Below are 26,492 nucleotides of genomic sequence, written 5' to 3'. Positions count from 1 at the left end.
TATGGGTGGAGAAGTAAATGTGTGTGCATTTTTGGTGCAGTAAACACGCAGTTGGTGTGTGGGGAGACATCACTTTTAAGACGGAAGGAGTTGGTGGTGAAGGGTTATCTAGGCGGAAGAACTCAACGGCAGGATGGACTGTTACAGTATGGCCCACTTGGTTGAGTGAGGTGGGGATAGAAGCTGTCACGGCTGCTGCCAGTGGTGGCTGGGGGGGGAGGGTGGCAAGGCAAGAGGGCAGTAAAAAAAAAAAAACATATCTGTCCCTCTGTGATCCGCCAATCCTGCTCCAACCGTCTCTCGTCTTCGCTCCCCAACCAACCTGATGCTTCTCTCATGCTGTTACTCAGCATGAAAGAAGTGCGGTAATTGGCCTGAGCGGGCACAAATGCCGCTCAGGGAGGGAGTTGGGCACTGCACTTTGTCTCCACCCGGCTGTAAATTCAGCCTGGTGAAGAGTTTCTAAGTGCGCATGTCAGTTTGGCTGGTCTCGGGCGTCTGGCCAAACTGACATCCGCACTTAGAAGCACACCACCACTCCTCCTCCACTTGCTAACGTGGAGGAGGCTGGCCCGCCCTACGAAAGTGGAAAAACAAAGGGATAATAAAATACTTTTATTATCCCTTTATTTTTCTGCTTTCAGCAGCAGGGCGACACTCCTCCGCCATAGCAAAGGGGCCGCCCCTGGATAGAAGGCCACATTTCTGTCCTGTAGACTTCACATAGGTGAGGGAGTAGAAGTGGAGCTAAATCACAATATGATAATAGGCTGTAGGGTAGATAGGAGTCTGCTCATGACCTAGTACTCATGCACATATCTTGCCTGTTTCACTTACAGAATAACAGCTGTAAGATAGTCTCTCCAGTCCGATAGACGATTCATCAAATTGCCAATGGTAGCAGAAGTACATTCCCTTTGACCAATTCTAGTAAAATAATCTGGGACATCTTCACCTATTTTCTGTTTATAAGTGGCAAGTTTTCCCCAATCCACAGTCTGAAGAGGTATAACAGTTTCTAACTTAGTCAATATCCGGTTAGGTAAATCTAAAATATCCTGATTTGGCAGGGTTCCTGGTGCCCTTTGTGCTTCCCGTGCTTCTAAACCCCCCCATGTATTTCCCAAAGTAGGTGCATCATCTACTCTTCTAATTTTATGCCAAACTTCAGGACCCAATAAAACACCAAAAAAATAGTCAATGTCTTTGAGTGTCATAGTTGTGGTGGAAATGGCAGTTCTAAGGTCCCGATAGAATCCATCCGGATTCTTTCGAGGATCTGGCAAATCTTTCTTTATAGCCATTACCTCCTCCCTTTTCCATGGTATATGAACAAATTGGGCCACCGGCACGGGAGCTGGTCGTCCGGCGGCAGCTGCTGCTGCAACTGCAGCTGCAGTGGGCATATCAGGGTGCACTTCCCTCATTGGGTACCCCTTGTCATATCTATTTAGAACATCTTCCCTGGCTATGACACAAATGCGTACTCCCTCATTTATGCTGTTACTATCAAGAATACAAGCCACACTGTCCCGCCATAATTGGTATAATTCTTGTTCATAAGGGAGAGGGGTAGAATCTGTAATACAAGACTTCCAATCCCTCTCCAATTTTTCAATCATATACAGTAGTGCTAATTGCTGTCCAAAATGTGACATCTGTTGTATTGTGTCCATAATATCGGTGTGGGTGTAAATAGGATGTGACATCCAGTTCTCTGACTGATTCTTGATAACCCGTTTTTCCCCATCCCCAATAGTGGAGCGGGTACTAGGGGGCGAAATCGCCTTAATAGGTGTGCTCCATATGGGTGAAAGTGAGTGTGTGTCTCTGCACTGTCGGCGTTGTCCATTTGGGGTGTTAGGGGCAGGGGACATTATTGGTAACCTTGCAGTGCTGGCTGGTAGTGGTGGGGCAGGTGGCGGAGGGATTAGGACTTGGGCTATTGGGGTAGCTTGGGCTAGAGGCTGTGGTGGTTGTGGCACATGCTGCTGTAGTGGTGCACCTGGATTTCCCAAATTGTGCCCTTGCCCTTGCTGCTGTTGCTGTGCCCCCATGATAGGTTGGGCTACTGCAGGGGGTGTGTAAGGTGGAGGTGCAGTAGGGCTATTATCTAATAGCTGTAGCATTACCTCATCTTCCTCTAATGCATGTTTGGTTTCTGTTGGCTTTGATACATAACTTCCCTCCACCTGAGCCCTATGGACTCTATCTTCAGATTCAATCCCTTTCTGGGTTTGGGACTGGTGATACAGGGCGGCCTTCTGCATGATGGTTCTCCTATTTTCCCTCTCTATCAGTTTATCTGATTTAATTTTTCTTTTATTGGCCTCCATTTCCCATTTTCTGTATACCTCAAACATATGTTGTCTAGCCTTTTTATGAAACAAACATTCCTGTAGGTAGGTTAGTTTCTTTAAATCAAAAGACCCATCCTCTGGCCACTGGAGGTCAGGACAATGTCTAGTATACCTGCGCCATATACTATTATACAAATTATTCTCTAAACCATAATCCTTTAACATGTCCCACCCTGGTGTTCCCTCTTTTGGGATCGGTTGCTTTTTATCTAAACGTGGCGCATGATTTCGGCGAAAACAAAGACATAACCCTTGCCAACATTTCTTATTTCCCATATCTAACCTTTTAAATTTTCAAAAGACAACACACACCAAATTTCAAAATGTAACATGCACCAAAGAAAACCTTTTTCAAATGTGCACCAAAGAAAAAAAAACCTTTTTCAAATATTTACCAACTTACAAATTGCTCCAGGCCTGGGCAAATTACTCAAACAAGAAAAACACGTGTAATACAAATTGTCAAATGGTACCTTGTACAAATGCAAATCTACCAAGAACTAATCATTCCCAAAAATGATAAGTTATCCAAAAACAATTATTCTCTCAAATGCAAGTTAAAGCAGACAAGTAGCCAGCGAGGAACAGTCTTACCTGACTATCTGCTTTTCCTGGATTTCTCTCCGGCCGCCCGTGTCAGACTAATCAGTCAAGATAAACACCGATGTTTTCAGGGACTTCGCTGGGACATCATGAGAAAGCGGGGAGAGGCCTGCCCGGTGGATAAGATGCAGCTGCTTTTGAAACTAAGTCTTTGTGCAGGGGCCCCTGGAATCTACACCTCCGGAACGGCGTCCCCCCACTGGCAGCACGTCTCTTGACAGAGCTACTGAAGATATCCACTGGAAGGTCCCTATTCGGGCGCCAAATTGTCAAATGCACATATTTGCAGATACTTACAAATGCATTTACAAAGGAGTTTTTGACACGGAGAGCCGGAGTGAAAAATCAATGACCAAAGGTCTGTTTATTTTTGCTGCAGCAAAGAGGACAGGTTTACCACTGGCATCCCAGGCCCGAAGTAAAGTGTGCTAGCATAAAGCGTTTAACAGTGATATTTATACTCATACATCAAAGGATACATAAAATGTGTAAATAATGATATACGTCATACAGATATTTTAAGGAGTTAATCAGTTTCCACACACCGGTTCCATTCCCAGCTTTGTCCTTGCCTCCCTTCTGCAGCTGCCTGACTCCCCACATTCTTGAGACTCTTCAAAGGATTACGTGGTTCAAAGGTATAGATATCAGCCTTTCCCTCCCCAAAATACCACAGCCGAGGTCAGTTAGTTATTTGAACACACAATTATAATGAGTACAGTGCCCCAGTTAGGGAAATAAACCAGCTGCAAGCCTATGGCGTGGAACCAGGCTTATTTTACCTAAACAAATATACATAAGATAACATATGTGATAGACAGTGCGTTCAGATACAACAAAAGCTCAAACTTACACGTGTAAAAGAAACGAAGCAATTCAAAATGGATTCTAACAACCTTAATGACATCATATCATTTGACCTTTGACCATTTTCTCAGGAGGTCATGGCACAAGGCCTTTAACCTTGATGACATCACAATAGCTGATACAGCAGAAGTTCCATGATAACAACATAATTAATATAACAACACCATACATGCACATGTCTATTTTAAACACCACCATTATTAGGGTGCTGACAGAATTCTTGATATTTCTGGGCATAGTAGTAGCCCCGATTTGTAGTAAGTGAGTTAAGCAAGTGAGCCAGACCTCTTCTAAGAGGGTTCGTTGGGGAAGGCGGGTCCAGCCCTGGAGAAAAGTTTGAAACAAAGAGATAATTTTGAAGCACAACTTTTACATGGATTTGTTAAAAAAACATAGGCTTTGAAGGAAACTCCTTAAATATTCAAGTCCTTTCATGGTGTGCCAAGCCAAAGAAACCAGACAATCCTTAGAAGTTGATCTAATTTTTTCAAAATGTTCTTTGGGTGCCCACATGTCAAAAATGACCTCCATTGTTCCAGGACCACCATTTTGCCAAGGCTGCCTTCTTACACCAAAAATGACATGCAATGTGCCAGAACCAGCATTTTGCCATTAATACCTTTCGTATACAATAGATGACCCTTATGTCAAAAGCTACCTCAGTATGTGAAGGACAGAATTTTGTCATGGTTGCCTCCCCCTCATATCCTAATGTCCGCTCTCTTAACAGTAATTACCACCAATATGCTAGTGCCATTTTGCCACTAGTGACCAGAATTTCCTCAAGTATGTTTGCTCCTGCATTTTTCCTCATGCGTCCTATGTGAGAAAAAGTACCTCCAGTGTGCCAGTACCAGTAGTTTACCATTATGCCAACAACTACCTCGTCTGCCAGTATTTTGTGATAGGTACCTGTCATGATAAAGATTTCCAGCGCCATAACTCAAGAATGACCTTCATTTTGCCAGGGACAATGGCAGACTCACAAGCATAGTAGCACATTCTCACTCACCCTCACTTACATTCTCTCTCTCACACTTTTTCTCACTCCCTCACTCTCACTTATTCATTTACACTAACTTGCACTCATTCATTCACTGTCACGCATTCCCTTACTCTCTCTCCCTAATTCTCACTCACTCTCACTATTACTCACTCTTACACATTCACACAAATTTGCTGTTACTATGACTCAATCGGGCTTTCTTAGTTACACTCATTCTTACTCTCACTAATATTTTTCTCTCTTAGTGTCACTCTCACTCATTCTCACTAATTTTGATTCTCAGACTCTAATGCTCCTTCACACTCATTCATTATCACTCACTCACTTGCAGTCGCTCTTTCTCTCACTCGCTGTGATGCACGCATACTCACAGACACTCAGTGCCTGATTACTACTATGGAAGTTGTAGTGCGGCGGGCGGGATATCCGTCACATTTGGGACAGAGTAATACCCTCCGCCAAGGTCGTAATCAGGCCCTCAGTCTCACATACTATCATTCACTACTTGCCATTACTCTCACTCACTTTCACTTACACAAACATGCTTATGCTTCCACAAACATTCACACACATGCACTCTCTCACTTAAATACACTCAACGGAAGCACACATCATGCATTTAAAAGCAGGGACGGTCCAATTCCAGCTAACACTATGCACTATTAGTGTACTAGGAAATTGGCAGAAAACAAGGAAATGCTCTTAAGGACCAGCTACCCATGTGTTCCTGATTTTGCCGCCATTGATGCCAGGGGCCGCAAAGGCTGTGCCAAGGGCCATAAGGGGAAAGCCAGGGGTTGCAGCGTCCATGTCCAATCCCTCTTTAAGACAGTCCCTGTCCTCCTTCTGTAAAATAGGTTCTGCTCTCTCTGCCAGCAGGGATCCGAGCTTCCTATATGGATAGCTCAGACTCTGCTCTAGGGAATTTTCATTATTAGTCATAAATACTGTATAAGTTCGAGACGTGTGGAATCCTGGGGCACTTCTTACAGCTATGTATATTTATTGCACTTTTGTTTTGAAAATCAACTTTCTTTAGAAAAAGAAACACAACGTATTTTTAACAGTCTATAAAAAGTATTTATTACTTAATTCTAGCTATTTCCTTTAAAAAAGAAATAGATTTTAAATGCAGAAAAAGAGTTACTATAAATAAAATCCTGATCTGAAAACTCTTTCACAAAACCATTTTAGGGCAAGAGTGGAAGGAATTAGGGGCAGTGTAGCCTGATAGACCGAAACCTGAAATGATGGAAAAACCCACTAATGATCTTTTACGGAATAACACACCACCTCCCATCGTGTGTCATTGGCAGACGAACTCCTGCTTTTTTTCTAGCTCCTGGTGACAAGAGCCTGGAGCAATGAGCTCAGCCGTTTTTTGCTGGGAAAATCTTTCTGAACCTTTATCAAAATAGCTTCGCTCAACATCTTTTGAGGCTCAGGGTGTTCCTTTTTTTCCTGACTTTTTTCTTTAAAGAATGCTTTCTGTTTTTTAAAAATGTTCTTCTTTCGACAACAGAAATGCTAAAACAGACCCCATAATGTCTGTTTTGAGTGCCTTCCTGAGTTTTCACCAGCCCGAAGAGTATCTTTTTGGTAACCTACAACCCTACTTCCTCAACCTCAGATTTCCCCGAAGACCTTTTGGAGGCTATCGTAGTATTTACCAGTAGTTCTAAACAATGCTTTAGTAAGGGTGATATCAGTATTCACCCAGAGAAACAGGACAATTCCATCACTACCCTTCTACAAGCACACTGTAATGACTGTGGTTTGACTCAACTAATCTATTCATCGATTCGCATTGTGGGACGCTCTCATGTTGCCATCTGGACCACATTCAATAGTATTCATTCCTTACAGATTACACCTTTAATTTTGACAGATCGTTTCCTCATTACCCCTAACAAAAAACAGTCTTACAAAGGGAGACTTCCCACCTTACTCCTCACAACATCTAGACCATTCCATCATATTGAGACGGAACAACTAAGAACATATATATCTCTTCACCCCATGTACCCCTCTGAACTTTGATAGACTTTGACTGTCTTCACCCAAGTTATAGAATTATTGCAGGCACTTTAGCTTGTTTTTCCTTTTCTAAAGGAAAGATAATCAAAGTTATCTCATTGATTTATCAAATCCCTCCACAAAACAAAGCTAGAAGCAAAGTATGCTGAATAAAAACTGCAATTTCACTCCTCTCTGAGTGACAAGCTTCTGCATAAGTAATGGTCTTTAAAAATCCCATATTATTGGCACACAAAGAGTATTACAAACATAGCCTTGCCATGGCAAAAATAAACAAAAATAAATGTTTACGTTTATGAATTAACTTTTCAGTTACACCAATCCTATCCTCTTCCAACTGCTTCCAACAAAATATTAACATTTTTCATTTACAACATTGCCCTTCCCTTGTTCGTTATTCTACAAAAGGGAAAGTTTGGACAAATTCTGACTTAGATATAGTAGAGATAAATATTTCCTCAGGCAGTCTTGAATAATTAGAAATACCATAATTCTATCCCCTTTTAAAAATAACTAAGGAATCTAAATCTGGGTCATCCCTTAACCCTGTGCATATAAATATAAACACAAACCATCCTCTACATTATTTCTTCGTTCACCAAATTGTCAGTGTTTCTCTTACTATCATTGACTCCAGGATCGATTACTGTAATGCACTTTACTTAGGAATCGCCAATAAACAAATCCATAGACTACAGTTTACGCAGAATCAAGCAGCCAGATTTGTAAATTCAGGTCCTTGCTTTTCTTCTGCCTCCCGTATTCTGGCCGGTTCACAAGAGAATTAAATTACAAGTCTTCTGCCTTGTCTATCAATGCTTCAATGGATCTTCTCCTGATTTCCCGATATCCAAACTGATTAAATACACTCCCTGACACAATCTTTGATCTGTCTCTTTAATCCTACTGTTGGGCCCCGCTTCAAGACATTTTCCTTCAGTGAAAAATCCTTTTCCACCTGTGCTCCTTGTCCAGGGATTACATTCCTCCTGTCTTCCCATCATCCATTCATAAAACAGCACAAAATCTTCCTGTTCTCTAACTAACCTACATTTTTCTACTTTCTGGCAGTCTATCTTTCCATTGGCACCAAGTGACATTCAGGTGAATGGCGCACTTTATAAATACCCATCTGATAGAGACCTCTAGTTGCAGTTTTGTTCTATACGAGCCACTCATCTGATTTCCAGGCATTCCAATGGGGCGATGGCAATTCCCCAATCCTGGTGAAGACTAACATGACCGCAATGAAGAGTGCTTTGCCCTCTCGCAAGTCCTCAAGGGAAGGGGGTTGTGGAAAGAGAAAATACCAGCTTCTGCTTCATGAACTGCAGTGCTGAACTCTGGACTGCATGTCGTGTTGGGTGTCAAGACTTCTGATTTCTGAAAATACTGGGTTCTTGTTTTTTGAGGATTCTGTGCCGCAAAATAATTACTTCATTAACACATTGACCTTGCACAAACTATGGTACATTGCAAAACGTAACTTATTTTTTACATATTGTACATATGTTTCTATAAGTCTGAACAAGTCTCTTCCTCTTTTTTTTTTTTTTTTACAATACTTTCAGAATCTCTGAAGTAATATCCAAACTTAAAAACAATCAACTTGGCTAAAGGGATTCTTTGTGTTCTGGGATAATCTCTTGCCAATGTTAGTTCTGATGAACTTGCTCTATTTCCAATCTCCTAATTCTCGGGAGTGCTTGTTACAGGAAATACGCCTTTCCTTAATGTCTGTTTAGCGATATCTTGGATTCCCACCCAAACGATAAATCATGCTAGTTTTTATTGTCATAAATTATTTAAAAGACAGAGCTCTGTTTTGTTTCATTTAAGCAATTTACCTTTCTTACTTTGAAATTAAGTTACTTGCTTGAAAATTTCAGAAGAACCCAAACTGGTTTTTTTCACCTTTTCTTATTTTCTCTCTTTTACAGGAAATACAGGATCGCCCGCAGAAGATGGAAGAGGAAGCTGGGACTCCACAGGAACCCGACCGGAGGGCGAGGATTGCCGGAACTTGCCTGGAGGATGAGAAATGCTGGAACTCAACTGGAAGCTAGTTGGAGAACGAGAAACACTGGAACTCAATCGGAGGAAGTCTGGAGAACAAGGAACTTGAATTGCACTGAACTCAACTGAAGGTAGGATGGAGGACATGGAACTTGACTTGACTTGACCAAAAACAGGTGAGCAAAGCAATAGGTGTGAAACCAAGCAAGGCCTCAGACTCACAAGCATCCTTAAATAATGTGCACATGTGCCTTTTGGCAATTGATTGCTTGTTAAGGAAATGAGAAATTATCCTCCTGATTGTGGCAAATGTTCAGTACAGATCACATTGTGAGGAGCACATGTTTTAGCAGTTTCAGTTGGAGCAGGTGGAAAGATGGTTGCTTGTTAAGGAAATGAGCAATTATCCTCCTGATTGTGGCAAGTGTTCAGTACAGATCACATTGTGAGGAGCACATGTTTTGGCAGTTTCAGTTGGAGCAGGTGGAAAGACAGGTGCTTGTTAAGGAAATGAGCAGTTATTCTCCTGAATGTGGCAAATGTTCAGTACAGATCACATTGGGAGGAGCACATGTTTTGGCAGTTACAGATGGAGCAGGTGAAATGCAGTGTGCATAATCAACAAGCATTGGTTATAATAAATGAGACATTTAGCAAGCATTGGTTATTGTGAACTTGAAAATAAAGGATGTAATGAATATACCCAAATAAGTTTAAATGTTGCAAGCAACAGCATCTTACTGTACTCAAGCTCTTGGATGTGCTAGTGTACCCACAACAAGATTGCTTACCTTTGAATCTCCCCCCAGGCGTCAGACTGGATCCGGTGAATTTTCTGAGCAGTACCCCGTGTGTTTTTAGGTGGTGTTGATTGGCTTCATGTTATTGGTGTCATCCGCACCGGATATGACGTTACTAGTCCTATATGGGCGCCACCCCAGTGCACTGACTTAAGTTTTTTTCTTCTCACGCTAGCTAGCGCTGACCTGAAGAGAGCTACCCCTCAGACATTTTTGACTTTTTTGTTGAAGATTTTTTTGAGTTTTCAACTCCTGGAGCATCGAGGATGTCATTGAGGGAGACTGGCTTTAAGCCCTGTGGTTCGTGTCATTGGGAAATGTCCGTGATGGATCCAGACCTCGTGTGTCTTAGGTGCCTGAAGTGCGACCACGACCCGAAGACGTGCTCTGATTGTCGGGCCATGCATCCCAATGCTTTGTGGGAGCAGTTCTGCAGCTGAAGGCGGGCCGACACTCGACTCCGTTTAAGTTGGGATTCCGGTCGAGAGGAAGGTCCTGGGATCGATCGCAGAGCACCCCATCGTCGTCATCCTGCTCCAAGGCCTTGGAGCGATCGGGTAAGTCAAGGCACAAGAAGAAAAGCAAGAAGTCGAAGCATACTTCGACTACTCCTCATTCGTTGTCCGATGAGACGAGGGTGCATCGACGTTCTAGGCCTCCCTCTGCAGAGCCAGTGCCTGGGCCAACTCCGCGCCTCCCTGATTTACCGGGAGCCAGAGCAGCCCCAGCCCAACTCAATGAGTTTTATGAGCCTCATTTTTGGGCACCTCATTTTTGGGCAGTCTGTCACCGCTGGAGTGCCTTCGGGCCTCGCGGTTTCGGAAGGTGCCCCTTCAGGTTCCACTCCAGTAGCTTCGGCCTTGGCGCCAAGGGGCACCCATGGATGCCAAGACGCCAGACGCTGGTCCTGACGCCAACGCTCCCTATTCTCATTGCTGGCTCCAACACAGAGCTGGATGGGCGTCATACAGTGGTAACTCCAATGCCAGCAGGAGCCTTGCCTCCTATGCCAGATCCTGAGCTCCTTTCTTATGGGCTAGGTTACAGTATGGCATGGGAGAGGTCGCTGGACCCTTTTTGAGTACCAGCTCCAAGACCCTATGGACTGGTGTGCAGACTTGAGTGAGGCCAGTGGACTGAATACTTCTACAGACACTGGCATGCTTTCTCCCCCTACTGTAGTTATGGAGGAGGGAGCTTCCTATATTAAGGTGGTGAGAAGAGCTGCTGAGGTCTTGGACCTTGAGTTGCCTTTGGTGGCTGTCAGGACTAACCTCATGACAGAGGTGCTTCAAGTTGGAGCTTCCGCCTCAGAACCCAAGCTCCCCTTTAATGAATCCCTCACAGTTGCCCTACTGGATAACTGGTCCAATCCCAGCACAGGGGCTCCTGTGAATAGAACAATTGACCGCTGCCCTGCTTCAGGGGACCCCACCCCTGAAAGCTTGGTAATCCAAGTGAAAACTGTAGCCTGGTGAGGAACAGACAGTCCACCCTTTCCCCAGGATGACTGGGCTTGAACATGATGTCCAGGGATTGTTCTTCTGATGCCTTCACTGCTTCCTCAGGCTCCTCGTTGCCTTGTCCTCGCTGTCTTTTCCCAGGTGTTGTGTTTCCTCTGCTGTCATCACACCACTGCTCCTTCTGGTCCTTTCGAATGCCATCGCAGATTCCGGGACTTCCTCTTGAATCTCTCTTGCTTTTGCTGATAGGTCCCTTTGGTTTGTTGACGTCAGCTAGCACCACTGGACAGCAGTTGCAGCCCCTTCTGATGGATACAACTACCTGTGGATTCCTCACCTCATGAATACTCCCATGGCGCCAGCATTCGACGGAAATCTTCTTACTAGTCTCTGCACGTCACTGTCTCGCACGCGACGCCGTCTGACGTCATACAGGCAATAAGAGGTCCTCGACGACGTGCAGACGTCAGTTCCCTTTTTTCCGTGCATTCGAAACGGTTATCTTCGAGGGAGCAACTGTTACTCTTGCGGTTACAGTGTATATCTTGCTGCGTACTCTTTCTCTGTGGAAATAATGTCGCAGAGAAAGTCTGGATTTAAGCCTTGTCGTGAGTGTGGAGGCAAGATGTCGGTGACGGATCCTCATTCCGATTGCCTTTGGTGTTTGAGCTCCGACCACGACGTCTCGACTTGTGATTCATGTCAGCACATGAATCCGAAGGCCCTTAAAGAACGCGAGGCGAAGCTGTTTATGGCCAAGTCAAAGGAGAAGCATCACAAGAAAAAGTCTTCTCCAAGACATCGGCGTCATCGAGACTCCCGGCGCCGTAGAGAATCTCGGCGTCATTCAAGGGAGGCTCGTTCCAGGTCTCCGGATCGGCGCCGAAGGACATGGGAGGTCAGCCCCACGGTGACGCCGCATCCTTCGACGCCGTTGCCCTCTCCGGCGTCTCCAACTTCGCCTGGACAGGCGTCGGTGATTGAGGTATTGGAGCCTCAAGTGTTTTCTCCGGCGCAGACGCCGAGGCCGGCGTCGGGGTCGCCTCCGAGTCAGGCACCCCAGTATCCGGCTTTTCCCACCCCTGGAGCCGATAGTTCCGCATTCTTGAATGCGATGTATGCCATCTTCCAACAGATGGCTCCAGGGGGTGCTCCGGCTGGGCCTTTGGCCTTTTCTTTGGGTGATCCTGCGCCTCTTCGGCCGGCACCCTTTATGCCCTTTCTCCCGTTTGGGAACGTGGGCTCGGCGCCAGTGTCGGCGCCGGTGGCCGCTCCGGTGGCTTCGGAGGGATTGGCCCCAGGGATTTCCATCCCGTCGACGTCGAGATTTCGGCCTGTGACTCCGGTGGGTCCATCCGTTTCAACTGCTCTTCAGTCGGCGCCGAAGTTACCTGTGGCGCTGGATGCGGCGTCGGTGGCTTCGGAAGATCGGCGCCGATCTCCGACTTCGGCGGAGGTATTGTCGACTCCGCGGATTGAGCAACGACTGCATTCAAGGAGGCGTGCTCTCCGGGTACTAGAAGAGCAGGAGTACCAACGAGCCCTAGAGGAAGGAGAGCTAGAGGACTCGGGTGATGGGCTGCGTGGACTGGAGTCGGCCAGTGGGCTGGACACTTCCCCTGAGTGGGACCTTTCGTCCCCGGGGGAATATACTGAGGAAGCTGCTTCCTTTCATACAGTGGTACGGAAGGCAGCTAGTTTTTTGGACCTGCCTTTGCCGGTGGTGGAGGCGAAACAAAACCTTTTGACAGAGGTGTTGCATCCGGCCTCAGCCGCGGCGGAGCCTCTATTACCTTTTAATGACGCTCTGCTGGATCCGGTTTTAGAGGTGTGGAAGAAGCCGGCATCTTCCCCAGCAGTTCACAGAGCCGTGGCCAGGAGGTATCGGACGGCTCCAACTGATCCTGGTTTCCTATCTAGGCACCCTACGCCGGAGAGCTTGGTTGTGCAGGCCTCCTGTTCGTCCAAGTCAGCGCCTGGTTCTTTTCCGACGGTGCCTGGGGACAGAGATTCAAAAAAGCTGGAGGCGCAGTCGAAGAAGATTTTTTCGTCCTGCAGTCTGGCATTAAAAGCCACCAATGCAACCTGTATCCTGGGGAGGTATATTCATGCTCTGATGGATGACATCTCCTCTTCGTTTACAGAGCTTCCTCAGGGTCTTTTGGATCTTGTCTCTGATGCCCAGGCTGCTGCGACCCAAATTATCCAGACGGGACTGGATACCACCGACTCGGTAGCCAGAGCAATGGGCACAACTGTGGTGGAAAGGAGACAGGCCTGGCTCCGTAACTCGGGCTTTTCGGCAGATGTACAGTCCACATTGTTGGATCTCCCGTTTGATGGGGACAAACTGTTTGGGGCTAAGGCTGATTCGGCCTTGGAACGGTTTAAGGAGAGCAGGGCCACGGCTAAGTCGTTGGGACTCCAAGCTCCTTCTTCCACGGCCTCTTCCAGATTCTTCAGGAGGTTTCGTGGATTTGGGCGTGGCTCTTCCTCCTCTTCCTTTCGGGGAAGATATCAGCAACCTGCCTCTTCCCATCCCTATAGATCTTTTAGGGGGAGGGGTAGGGTCCGCACCAGGGGAGCTTCTCAGCAGCACTCTGCCTCTTCCTCATCCTCTGGCGGGGTGCAGCAGGGGAAGCAGCCTTAGGCTTCCACCATTTCCCACTCACTCCTCTCCTGTAGGGGGAAGATTACAGCATTTTCTCACCAAATGGGAGACTGTTACGTCGGACACTTGGGTTCTCAGTGTTGTGGGAAAAGGCTACACCCTTCCCTTTCGGGAGTTTCCGCCCCTCATCCCGCCCCGCCCTTCGTATTGTTCACAAGAACACCTCCTGTTGCTAGAACAGGAGGTAGAAGTCCTCCTTTTAAAGGGCGCGGTGGAGTTGGTCCCGGAGCAGGAAAGGGGTCAAGGAGTTTACTCAAGGTATTTCCTGATTCCCAAGAAGGATGGTCGTTTGAGACCAATTCTGGACCTGAGGATCTTGAATTGGTTCCTCAAGCAGGAAAAGTTCAAGATGCTGACCCTAGCACAGGTGCTTTTGGCGTTGAACATGGAAGACTGGATGGTGTCTGTCGACTTGCAGGATGCTTACTTTCATATCCCGATACTCAAGTCACACAGGAAGTATCTCCGGTTTGTGGTGGGATCGCAACACTACCAGTTTGCGGTCCTTCCGTTTGGTCTTACTTCAGCACCTCGAGTCTTCACGAAGGTGATGTCGGTGGTTGCGGCAGAGCTCAGAAGGAAGGGGATAGCAGTATTCCCTTACTTGGACGATTGGTTGATCAAAGCCAAGTCCCCGGAGCTTGTGTTGCGTCATCTGCAGTCAACAACCCAGTTGTTGTTCGACCTGGGCTTTTCGGTGAACGAGCCCAAATCTCACCTAGAGCCCTCTCAGCGCCTCCTGTTCATAGGGGCAGTACTGGATACAACATTGGGTCGGGCCTTTCCTCCGCCTCAGCGGATTCAAGATATTCAGGATTTGGTTCCAATGTTTCGAAATGGAGCGGTAGTTCCAGTCCTCAAGGTCCTTCGTCTGCTCGGTCTTTTTGCCTCCTGCATTCTGTTGGTCACGCATGCTCGCTGGCACATGAGGGCTCTTCAGTGGTGCCTCCGAAGGCAGTGGTCTCAACACAGAGGGGATCTAGAGGGTACTGTCAAGATCTCCAGAGATGCTGCTGTGGATTTGAAGTGGTGGATTGCAAGCAACAATCTTTCACAAGGAAAGCCGTTCCAGCAGTCGCCACCAGTGGCCACAGTCATAACGGATGCTTCCACTCTAGGGTGGGGAGCTCATCTGGGGGATCTGGAGATCAAAGGTCTTTGGTCTCCAGAGGAACAGATTTTTCACATCAATCTGTTAGAGTTACGGGCTGTACGTCTGGCTCTCAAGGCCTTCCTCCCTTCCCTTCGTGGTCAGTCGGTACAGGTCCTAACGGACAATACTACCACGATGTGGTACATAAACAAGCAGGGAGGAGTGGGGTCGTACCTTCTCTGCAGAGAAGCTCTTCGACTATGGTCCTGGGCAAAGGACCATCGGATTTGCTTGATAGCAAACCATCTGGCCGGAGTTTTGAACGTGCGTGCGGACAGTCTCAGTCGCCACTTCTCGGCAGACCACGAGTGGCGTCTCCATCCAGATCAAGTCCGTTTAATCTTCCAGAAGTGGGGGTTTCCTCGGGTAGATCTGTTCGCCACTCGAGAGAACGCGCATTGTCCGTTGTTCTGCAGCCTTCAGTATCCGATGCAGGAAGCGTTGGGGGACGCGTTTCAAATGACCTGGTGCGGCCAGTTGCTTTACGCGTTTCCTCCCATACCCTTGATTCCTCGAGTATTGAGGAAGATTCGCCAAGACCGGGCTCTAGTAATCTTAATAGCTCCGGATTGGCCAAGGAGGGTGTGGTACTCCGACCTTCTCCAACTCTCAACGTGCCCGCCGCTCCGTCTCCCTTTCAGGGCAGACCTCCTCTCACAGTCGCAGGGGCAGGTTCTACACCCCAACCTCCAGAGTCTGCACCTACATGCCTGGAGATTGAACGGGGCAACCTGAGTTCCTTCTCTCTCCCGCCTGAGGTAGTGGATGTTATATTAGCGGCCAGGCGACACTCCACTAAATCTATCTACGCTAATAGGTGGTCTAAATTTGTTGCGTGGTGTGGAGAGAGGCAGATTGATCCTTTACATGCTCATCTATCAGACGTTTTGTCTTTTGCTCTATCTCTGGCGCAGAAAGGTTGTGCAGTGGCTACCATTAAAGGTTATTTATCGGCCTTGTCAGCCTTCATATGTCTTCCAGAACAACCATCTTTATTTAAATCCCCTATTGTTATCAGATTCTTGAAAGGTCTTCTAAATCAATATCCTCCAAAGCCATTCGTTATGCCGCAATGGGATTTGTCCTTAGTCCTGACTTTCCTTATGGGGTCCCCTTTTGAACCTATGCATTCTTGCCCCTTGAGGTATTTGGTTTTAAAAACAGTCTTCCTGATAGCTATAACATCAGCAAGGAGAGTGAGTGAGTTGCAGGCCTTATCAGTAAAACCCCCTTATACAACTTTTTATGGGGATAAGGTGGTGTTGAGGACCAAGGCTGCTTTCCTCCCGTAGGTTGTTTCACCCTTCCATTTGTCTCAGGCAATTACTTTGTCCACGTTCTATCCTCCGCCTCATCCTTCCAAAGAGGAAGAAAGACTGCACCGTCTGGACCCAAAGAGAGCGTTGAGCTTCTTTATCGATAGAACAAAGGATTTCAGGCTGGAGGATCAGCTGTTTATTGGATACGTGGGCAAGAGGAGAGGAAAGGCAGTCCACAAGAGAACACTATCCAGGTGGGTTGTTCTTTGCATTAAAATATGTTACTCTTTGGCAAAGAAGGATCCTCCTGAGGGCATTAGAGCTCATTCCACCAGAGCTAAGTCGGCCACTTCGGCCTTAGCCAGAGGTGTTCCTGTGGTTGACATTTGCAAGGCCGCAACTTGGTCGTCCCTTCACACTTTTGCAAAACATTACTGTTTAGATTCTGAGGTTAGAAGGGACGGCCATTTTGCACGGTCAGTGCTGCAGGATTTCTTGGTTTGACCATTTAGGCACCCACCGCCGGGCGTGGTACTGCTTTGGGACTCTATTCATGAGGTGAGGAATCCACAGGTAGTTGTATCCATCAGAAGAACGAGTTACTTACCTTCGGTAACGACTTTTCTGGTGGATACATTAGCTACCTGTGGATTCCTCACGGTCCCACCCGCCTCCCCGTTGCCTTTATGGTCTTGCCAAGTAATCCTTGAGTGCGCTCCTCTTGGTCTTTGAGGGTGCAATAGATGTATATATAATATATTTATATATATATATATATGTATATGTGTATATATCTTTATGTATATACTTGGTATGTGTATATATTTTAAAAGAGAGAGTTTTATATATATATATATATATATATGTACATAAAAAGATTTACAGTTATTCATACAATGTGGTGTATTTTTACAATATAATGGATGTTGCCTTGCTCTTTCATTGCATTGCCTGGTTGTTCTCATGCACGTAAAAAATGATTGGTACTGACGTCTGCACGTCGTCGAGGACCTCTTATTGCCTGTATGACGTCAGACGGCGTCGCGTGCGAGACAGTGACGTCCTCGTCGACGTGCAGAGACTAGTAAGAAGATTTCCGTCGAATGCTGGCGCCATGGGAGTATTCATGAGGTGAGGAATCCACAGGTAGCTAATGTATCCACCAGAAAAGTCGTTACCGAAGGTAAGTAACTCGTTCTTCTGGCTCAAATCTTGCGTCATTGTTGGAGAGTCCTGGGAATGCAACCACCGGTTTACATTGCCTCTCTTCTGGGAATGGACTTGTGGGCCATTCAGTCACAGGACAGTGGGAAAGGAAAGCCCACATTCGTCTGCATCTTCCCAGGTATGTGGAAGGCCTATAATGAGAAGGGCTGTAATGCCAAAAACCAACCCAAAATGTTTGGATTTAAGTCTTTATGCAAGGACAGCCAGGTAAGAGAAGCATGATCAGTCAGTAGAATGAATGGGCGACCAAGTAAGTAATATTGCATTGCCTCCATATCCTGTTTAATCGCTATCCATTCTTTTTCAGTGGTCGCCAAATGTGTCTCTCAGGGGGAACAATTTCCTACTGAGATACAGGATGGGTCTCATATCCCCACAGGTGTCCGGTTGTGAAAATACAATACCCAAACCATGACCTGAGGCATCAGTCTGTAAAACAAAAGTTTTGTCAAAGTCTGGGCAAAGCAATAGGAGGGTTTGGCATAGGGCCTTTCAAAGGCGTAAGAAACTCTGTTCCTGAAAGTTACCCCAGGGAAATTGATTCCCTGGATATTTCTTTGATAGTAGATCAGTAGGGGGACTCACAATGTCTGGAAATTGGGGCACAAACCTATGGTAGTAACCTATCAACCCAAGAAAGGAACGCTTTTCGTTCTTGTGGTTGGTTGAGGTATCTTCTTGATGGCTTCGAGCTTATCAAGTTGGGGTCGTATAGAACCTGACTGGACAGTATACCCCAGATACTCAATATAATCCGTAGCGACTACTGTATTCTTGGGATTCAGTGTTAATGCGACCTGGTAGAGAGTGTTCAAGACTTTGCCTAGGTGTTAAATGTATGTTTCCCAATTGATGCTATAGAAAACTATATCATCCAGGTATTGACCTGCTCATCCTTGATGGACTTCAACAGTACACCCAGTAGCCTCTGAAAGCTTGAAGGCGCTCCATGGAGGCCAAAAGGGAGTACCTTTAAAACGTATAGACCTAATGAGGTAGAAAAGGCCATTTTCTTACGTGCCAAGGGTGTCAGAGGGATCTGCCAATATCCCTTGGTGAGGTTGATAGTAGTCATAACTCTGGACCCTCCTAGTCGTTCTACTAGTTCATCCACTCATGGCATTAAGTAACTATCAAAACAGGAGATGGCATTCAGCTGCCGGACGTCAATACAAAAGCGTAGATTTCCATCATCTTTTGGAACAAGTACCACTGATGAACACCACTCACTTTGTGATGGTTCAGTGATGTCTGCCTGTAACATTGCCTCAATCGCTTGTTCAACCACCTTTCTCCTGGCTGCTGGAATCTGGTATGATCTTAATTCAATAGTCTGGTTTACATCAGTCCAGATGTTGTGGGCTACTAAGGATGTGCGACCTGGTGTGAGGGAGAGCAAACTCGGGAACTGTCCCAACAATGCCTCTAACTGTCGCTGGTGTTCTGGCCCCATGTTAGTCCCTGTGATTACTGTCTCTGTTGGGGCCTTTATTGGTGAGTACGCAGACTGGACCTACATGGAGTGGACCACAGCATCTCCTACCATTGTGGAGGTTTGGGAGTCATCCCATACCTTTATCAGATTTAAATGATAGATTTGTCCCCTCCTCTATGTATGTGGTATAGATACTCTATAGGTCACTGCAGTCACTTTGTCTAAAACCATATAGGGTCCTTGCCAAGTGGCGAGTAGCTTTTTCTCGAAAGTCAATAGCATGATCAGGACTTTATCTCATACCTGGAACTCTCTCAGATGTGTTCCCTGATCATATGATAAGTTTTGCAATGTTTGAGCCGGCTCTAAATGTTTGTGTACTTTCTCCCATAAGGTATTAAGGATTTATTTTACAGTCGTACTGTATATGCACAGGGATTTTCCCTCATCCTCCTCTTTGGTCTATTGTTCTGCAGCCATGCCCAAGAGGGTGCGTAACTTTCTGCTGAACAGGAGCTCAGAGGGGGTGAACCCTGTTGATTTTTTTCTTGTGGGTGCGAATAGTGAATAACACTAATGGTAGCTCTCTATCCCAGTCTCTGTCAGTGTCGTCTGTCATTTTCTTGAGCGTGACTTTGATGGTACTATTGTACCTCTCCACCTGCCCATCCGTCTGGGGGTGGTAAACCGCCGTACAAATTTGTTGGATACCCAATAGATTGCATATTTGATCCATTAAGCGGAACGCAAAAGCCGTCCCCTGGTTGGTTAACAATTCCAAGGGAAACCCTACGCGAGAAAAAAAGAGATCATGGCCTGTGCTTCGGAGGTTGTGGTCATGCTTGTTAAGGGTATGATTTCCTTATATCGTATTGCATAATTCACTAGGACCTGTATGTACTGGTGTCCTCGAGCACTGGGGGTTAGGGACCCCACTTAGTCCATCCCCACCCATTGGAAGGGAACCTTAATGATAGGGACGGGACGTAAAGGAGCCTTTGGAACTCCTGGGGGTTATCAGTTGACACCGGGGACATGCTACACAAAAGCAGGCTACTTCTTCTATACCCCATGCCAGAAGAATCATTTCAGTAGGTATTTCAGGGTATGTTCCTATCAGTAATGACCCCCCACATGCCTGGCTGTGTGTCAGATGCAGCACTTAATCATGGAAAGCTAGAGGCCCAAGCAATTGTTCTGTGGTTCGGCAATAAGTATGTGTCATTCTATTCAAGAGACCTTGCTTAATGCAAAAAAGGGTTTCCTTACTTGAGTAGTCGTGAACTACCTGTTCCTATGCTTAGATCAAGGAACTGTCATCCTTCTGAGCTGTCTGAAAGCTCCAGAACGGACTCTGAGACCTTTCTGAGGAGGAAAGAATACAAGCAGCATGTGGTTGAGTTATTGTTCTGTAGACCTCTTAGTCTTTTCATCTCTCGCTTCGGGTTTTTGCTACCTTTCCTATGGGGGCGACTAGGTCTGTGTCCCTAAAGGGGGCTTCCCTGAGCCAATCGCATGTTTTTGGTGAGGATGTTAGGTGAGCTAGTTAGTCCTCAAAGTGAGGTAAGTCCCAACCTAACAGAATATTATCAGATAGGACCTACTTTGCAAAGCTGGGTGTCTCCCTCCACTTCAAGAAAGACCTCTGCTAGAGGATAGTCTTCCTTGTCTCTGTGTATACATGTAATTTGAATATATTCCCCTGGTTTGATTTGGAAGGAGGGTACCGACTCTGCTCTGACTACTGCGTGTTGACACCCCATATCCAAAAAGGCTCTCATGAGTTTCCTGTGTAAGTGGACGTCCTTCTCATAGACTGTGGACTCCCACCTGACATGAGAACCCTCCCTTGCGTGTAACCTACCTCCATAGGCTCACCAGGGCTTGGTCTCTGGGGACAGTTGTTGGCTATGTGACCCCATTCAGCCCAATTATACCAATGGGGCCCCATTGGTTGTCCTAATGCTCAAGGTGTAGTCTTTCTGTGATTTCTTCCGCCGTGTTTACAGTGGGTTGTAGCCATCTACTTCCCAGGTCCATAATGCAGTAATGCAGAGCCTGAGGGCTGTCAACCACAGTCCATTTTTCCCTTCCTGAAACGAGCCCTATGATATTCCTGATTACAACTCCATCTTTCCAGGATTGTCTTTTTAAATTCTTCATATGCCGTATTGCCTGATAGATTGACCACCTGGTATGCCGCTTGTGGTAAACCTGACAGCAAGGGAGCACTATACTATCCACATCGTTCTCGTGGCCAATTGGTTGTTTTATCAACCCTTTCCAAATTGACAAAGAAATAGTCCTGGTCATCTCCCTACTGATATTACTGTAAACCAGATCCCGGAACACTGGCGTTCACCCGGGTACTAGAAATAGCATCAGTGAGACGCAATATGACAGTGTTTACTTGCCACCCGGCAACTGTGCATACACTAAAGATTTCATAGCTATGGTTCTACATGCTGACATTTGGGAGCCCTCTCACAGTGCCTGGGTGCTTCGTGCCACCCAGCCAGGCCTTCACTGAGTCAATCCCCTGGCCTCCCTCCGCCTTCAGTGATGATTCCCAAGCTACTTGTTGCAGATGGAGATAGGTATTGGGGTGGGAGGATGGTTTGTGACACTCAACCTTGCTTGGGGGTTGGAGTAGGAGGGGGTGGAATTTGTTCACGGGCTACTGTTGGGTGTTGTTTCCTTCTTTTGATAGGTCCCTTGCACAGATACAAACTTTGCACTTGCCCTTCCACACAGCACCCCCTATGGGCTGCTCCTAACACTGGTCCAGCTGTCCTTCCTCACAGCAACATGACCACAGCAAGGTGCTATTAGACTTTTTATTCTTGGCCTGGTCTCCCTTAACCTTTTTCCTCTGTTTCCCAGGACATTGATGTGTGCTGGACTCTGTTTTTGCTGTTTTTGTTACTCTGGGCACTTTACCACTGCTAACCAGTGCTAAAGTGCAAGAGCTCCTATACAAAATATGTATGTAATTGGCTTATCCATGATTGGCATATTTGATGTACTAGTAAGTCCCTAGTAAAGTGCACTTGAGGTGCCCGGGGCCTGTAAATCAAATGCTACTAGTGGGCCTGCAGCACTGGTTGTGCCACCCACATAAGTAGCTCTGTAATATGTCTCAGACCTGCCACTGCAGTGTCTGTGTGCAGTTTTCAACTGTAAGTTCAACTTGGCAAGTGTACCCACTTGCCAGGCTTAAACCTTCCCTTTTCTTAAATGTAAGACACCCCTAAGGTAGGCCCTAGGTAGCCCCAAGGGCAGGGTGCAGTGTATGGTTAAGGTAGGACATATAGTAATGTGTTTTAAATGTCCTTACAGTGAAATACTGCTAAATTCGTTTTTCACTGTTGCAAGGCCTGTTCCTCTCATAGGTTAACATGGGGGCTACCTTTAAATATGATTAAAGTGTAGATTCCCTTTGGGAGCCAATAGACGTGTGGACTTTGGGGTCTCTGAGCTCACAAATTAAAATACATCTTTTAGTAAAGTTGATTTTAAGATTGTGTATTTGAAAATGCCACTTTTTTAAAAAGTGAGCATTTCCTTGCTTATACCATTTCTGTGACTCTGCCTGTTTGTGGATTCCCTGTCTGGGTCAGTTTGACAGTCAAGCTGGTTGCGCCTCTCACTACACAGTGACACAGAGGGAGATGGGGTGTAGCCTGCATTTCCTGATGAGCCATCTGTGCTAGGAGAGAGGGGAAGAGTGGTCACTCACACCTGAGAGATTTTCCATTGCAATAGGCCTACTTCAAAGGGCAAAATAGGAATAAGAAGGGCACCCCAAACCACATACTTTTGAACACTTCTGGAAACCAAGAGGAACCTCTGCCTGGAGAAGAGCTGAGGAAGAAGAGCTGCCCTGCCTGTGACAGTGCTTTGTGGAGCTATCCTGCACTTGCTGCTTCTGCCTGTGCTAGGGGACAAAGACTGGACTTTGTGTTGCCTTCCTTCTTGTGAAGAACTCTCCAACGGCTTGATTTAGAGCATTTCTCCTTTTGTTTGAAGTCTCAGGGACAGCAAAGACTTCTCTCTGCCAGCACTTGGGGTCTTGGAGAGATTCCTACTCTGCCAAGTGGTGCCCCATCCAGTTCCTGGGACCCTGAAAGGAGAAGCTGGCAGCCAAAGAGTGAGAAATCCACGCACTGACCGCCGTGCTGGGAAAAGATCGACGCGATTTGCGTCTGAAAAATCGACTTGCCACCGGCTTTGCGGCTGAAAATCAACGCTCGCCTGGAATGTGACCAGAAGATCGACGCCCAGAGCTGGAGAAACGACGCGCAGCATTGCTGATGGAGGCTGGTAAGATCACAACCTGCGCTGTGTGGTTTTCGGACCATCGTGCTGCTGAATTTCTGACGCAAAAACCGCTGGGCATGTAAAAACATCGCAAGGCCTGCCCGGACCCGAGAGTGCTGACCGGATCGACACATCGCTCTCCTGCGGAGAGAAGAAACGTCGCACGCCGACCCGACTGAAGGAGAAACGACGCAAGGTCTCACTCGTGAGTGATATCGATGCATCGCAAGCCCTTTTTGACACACACTTGCCCGTGCAGGGTTATTTTTGATGCACCCAGGTACATTTTCACACTAACAGCGTTAGCGTTGTGTTTAAAACTACATGAAGACACTTTTTGGTTTTTAATTGATAACTTGACTTGTATATTGTGGATTTTTGTTGTTTTGGTCTTGTTTTGTTTAGATAAATATTTCCAATTTTTCTAAATCTGTGTTGTCATTTTGTAGTGTTCTCATTAAGTTACTGTGGCCCTCATTCTGACCTTGGCGGGCGGCGGAGGCCGCCCGCCAAAGTCCCGCCGGCAGAATACCGCTGCGCGGTCAAAAGACCGCCGCGGTTATTCTGAGTTTCCCGCTGGGCTGGCGGGCGACCGCCAGAAGGCCGCCCGCCAGCCCAGCGGGAAACACCCTTCCATGAGGATGCCGGCTCCGAATGGAGCCGGCGGAGTGGAAGGGGTGCGACGGGTGCAGTTGCACCCGTCGCGATTTTCAGTGTCTGCATGGCAGACACTGAAAATCTTTGTGGGGCCCTGTTACGTGGGACCCTGCAGTGCCCATGCCACTGGCATGGGCACTGCAGGGGCCCCCAGGGGCCCCACGACACCCCATACCGCCATCCTCTTCCTGGCAGCCAAAACCGCCAGGAACAGGATGGCGGTATGGGGCTCGGAATCCCCATGGCGGCGCAGCAAGCTGCGCCGCCATGGAGGATTCCCCAGGGCAGCGGGAAACCGGCGGTGCACCGCCGGTTTTCCGTTTCTGACCGCGGCTGTACCGCCACGGTCAGAATGCCCATGGGAGCACCACCAGCCTGTTGGCGGTGCTCCCGCGGTCGCTGGCCCTGGCGGTTTTTACCGCCAGGGTCAGAATGACCCCCCGTGTGTGTTGGTACAAATACTTTACACCTAGCACTCTGAAGTTAAGCCTACTGCTCGTGCCAAGCTACCAAGGGAGTGAGCGGGGTTAGCTGAGGGTGATTCTCTTTTACCCTGACTAGAGTGTGGGTCCTTGCTTGGACAGGGGGTAACTTTACTGCCAACCAAAGACCTCATTTCTAACAGGTGCCTAACATGGAACATTCCCGGGCTAAACAACTGCAGGAAAGCCCGGTTGATACATAAATACCTTACCAGGCACCACAGTGACATCTGCTGTCTCCAGGAACTGCATGCAAGATGATGAGAAGAGGCATACGCCTCCCTTTACTCTAACTATGCCAGAGGCATAGCATTACTGATGGGCAGAGGCCTGCCATGGCAATTACAGTGCGTCCTAAGTAATGACATCGGATGATATGTCATTCTAGCTCGTACCTACACAAACACCCTGTTATATTGGCCGCAGATTACGGCCCCAACACTGACATCCCGGACTTCTTCTCTGAGATCTGGAGGCCTATAGACGGCATAGGCCCAGGAGCTATTCTTTGGGGAGGAGACTGTAACGTAGTACTGGACAAAAGACTTGACCGCTCAGGAACATCTAGACAACCAAACCCTAATGCTGCACAACTACCTAACACAATCATACACGACAACTATCTCAATGATATTTGGTGGCTTACACACATGACTAGTGCAGAAGGCACCCAGTCACTGTATTCCATAACGCATGGTCACGTATAGGCTATTGGTTAATATTCCAAGAGACCCAGACCTGGGTTACCAAGATAACACATCTACCTCGTACCCTTTCCACTCATGCCCCTGTTCTGCCGGAGCTCGCTCTGCCACAGCCCCTCCACCTCCCCCCATGCTTTTATCTGGTGCCTGCCCTTTGGAGTGCTCCGAGACACCTAAGGAGGTCCATAGCACAACAGTTGATTACTTTAGTCACAATGAGTTTAGTAACTTCCCCATCAACTCTGTGGGAGGTGTTTAAAGCAGGGATCTGGGGTACATGTGTTGTGAAACAATCAGACATCCTTAAGGCGATACATGGGTGGCTTGCTAGATTGAAATGGGACCTGCAATCTTTTCAAATGGACTACCTTGACTCTAAAAGTGCGGCCACTATGTCTGCCATTCCGAAGAAATCTAACCAAGTTCAACAAAGAAGCCACTCGTGAGACAAATTATCTCAACCGTGACACAAAAGTGCACAGAAATGTGAAAGGTGACTGCCCCAGTAGGACTCTTGAAAGCATGCTTCTCAAACCTTGGGCTTCCACCTATGTGGTAGAGCCGCTGGATGACGGGCAGAAACTCCAATCCACCCCCAAGTAGCTTTTACAAACTATGATATCCTTCTACTCTAAACTCTATGAAGTTACCCAGGCATATAATGTGGGTGAGCTGGCTGCATACCTGGACTCCATTCAGCAATTGTGGTTGGATCGAGTGCACCAGTTGTACTTGAACTCCCTAATTACAGTGGAGGAGACCGTACAGGTCATTCTAAGACTACTGGGCAATAAGGCGCCGGGACTGTACAGTTTAACTACCAGCATCTATAAGGAACATGAGTCTTTGCTAGCTCCCCACCTGCTGGAGATGTACAAGGAGTCTCAGGAGGGCAGTCTCCTACCACCATACCTCCGAGAAGTGGTCATTGTGATGCTACTCAAACCTGACAAACCTGCAGACCACTCCAACTCTTATCGGTCAATAACATCAGTAATAAAATATCTGCTCAAATATTAGCAAGCTGCCTTCTTCCTCTGTTGCCCACGATTGTGAGACTAGACCAGCCCAGATTAATTCCGGGTTGCTCAACATCACACAACCTCTGTATAGTTTTCTCCTCCATGCACACCCTGGACCATGAACTCTCCACCGCCGACGCTCTTCTAGATGCCACCAATGCTTTTGATTCTTTTGAATGGCCTTACCACTTTTCACTACTCGCTTGCCTTGGTATGAGTCTACGATTTATCCATCAGATACAACTTCTTAATATGTTACCCACTGCCATATCTGTCTAAATGGCATGATATCTGACGATGTGACCCTATCACTTCAAAAGCCCCTTGAGAACTAAGCCCCAGTAATCCACAAGGTTATACGCTCTGGGGAATTCTCTGGCATACAGGTTAACTGGTCCAAATACATACTT

The 26,492-nt window shown here is 46.9% G+C and overlaps 1 protein-coding gene across 7 annotated transcripts in view; it reads left to right on the top strand.

Annotated features, from left to right (window-relative positions):
- MARCHF10 (membrane associated ring-CH-type finger 10) overlaps positions 1-26,492 on the top strand; it is a 299,651-nt gene that overhangs the window by 221,374 nt on the left and 51,785 nt on the right. The window contains exon 10 of one of the 7 annotated variants that reach the window (XM_069237992.1): positions 8,814-8,965. The exons of the other annotated variants lie outside the window; for them this stretch is intronic. Coding sequence (XP_069094093.1) covers positions 8,814-8,939 — 126 coding nt within the window. The 3' untranslated portion in view covers positions 8,940-8,965. Of the gene's footprint in view, positions 1-8,813; positions 8,966-26,492 lie in introns of those variants that run through there. 7 annotated transcript variants of the gene reach the window in all.

Source organism: Pleurodeles waltl, chromosome 6 (assembly GCF_031143425.1).
Source record: "Pleurodeles waltl isolate 20211129_DDA chromosome 6, aPleWal1.hap1.20221129, whole genome shotgun sequence".
In the NCBI taxonomy this organism is placed as follows: Eukaryota; Metazoa; Chordata; class Amphibia; order Caudata; family Salamandridae; genus Pleurodeles; species Pleurodeles waltl.
The sequence above is the reverse complement of the archived record's forward strand: the minus strand, read 5'-3'. Positions and strand labels throughout refer to the sequence as shown.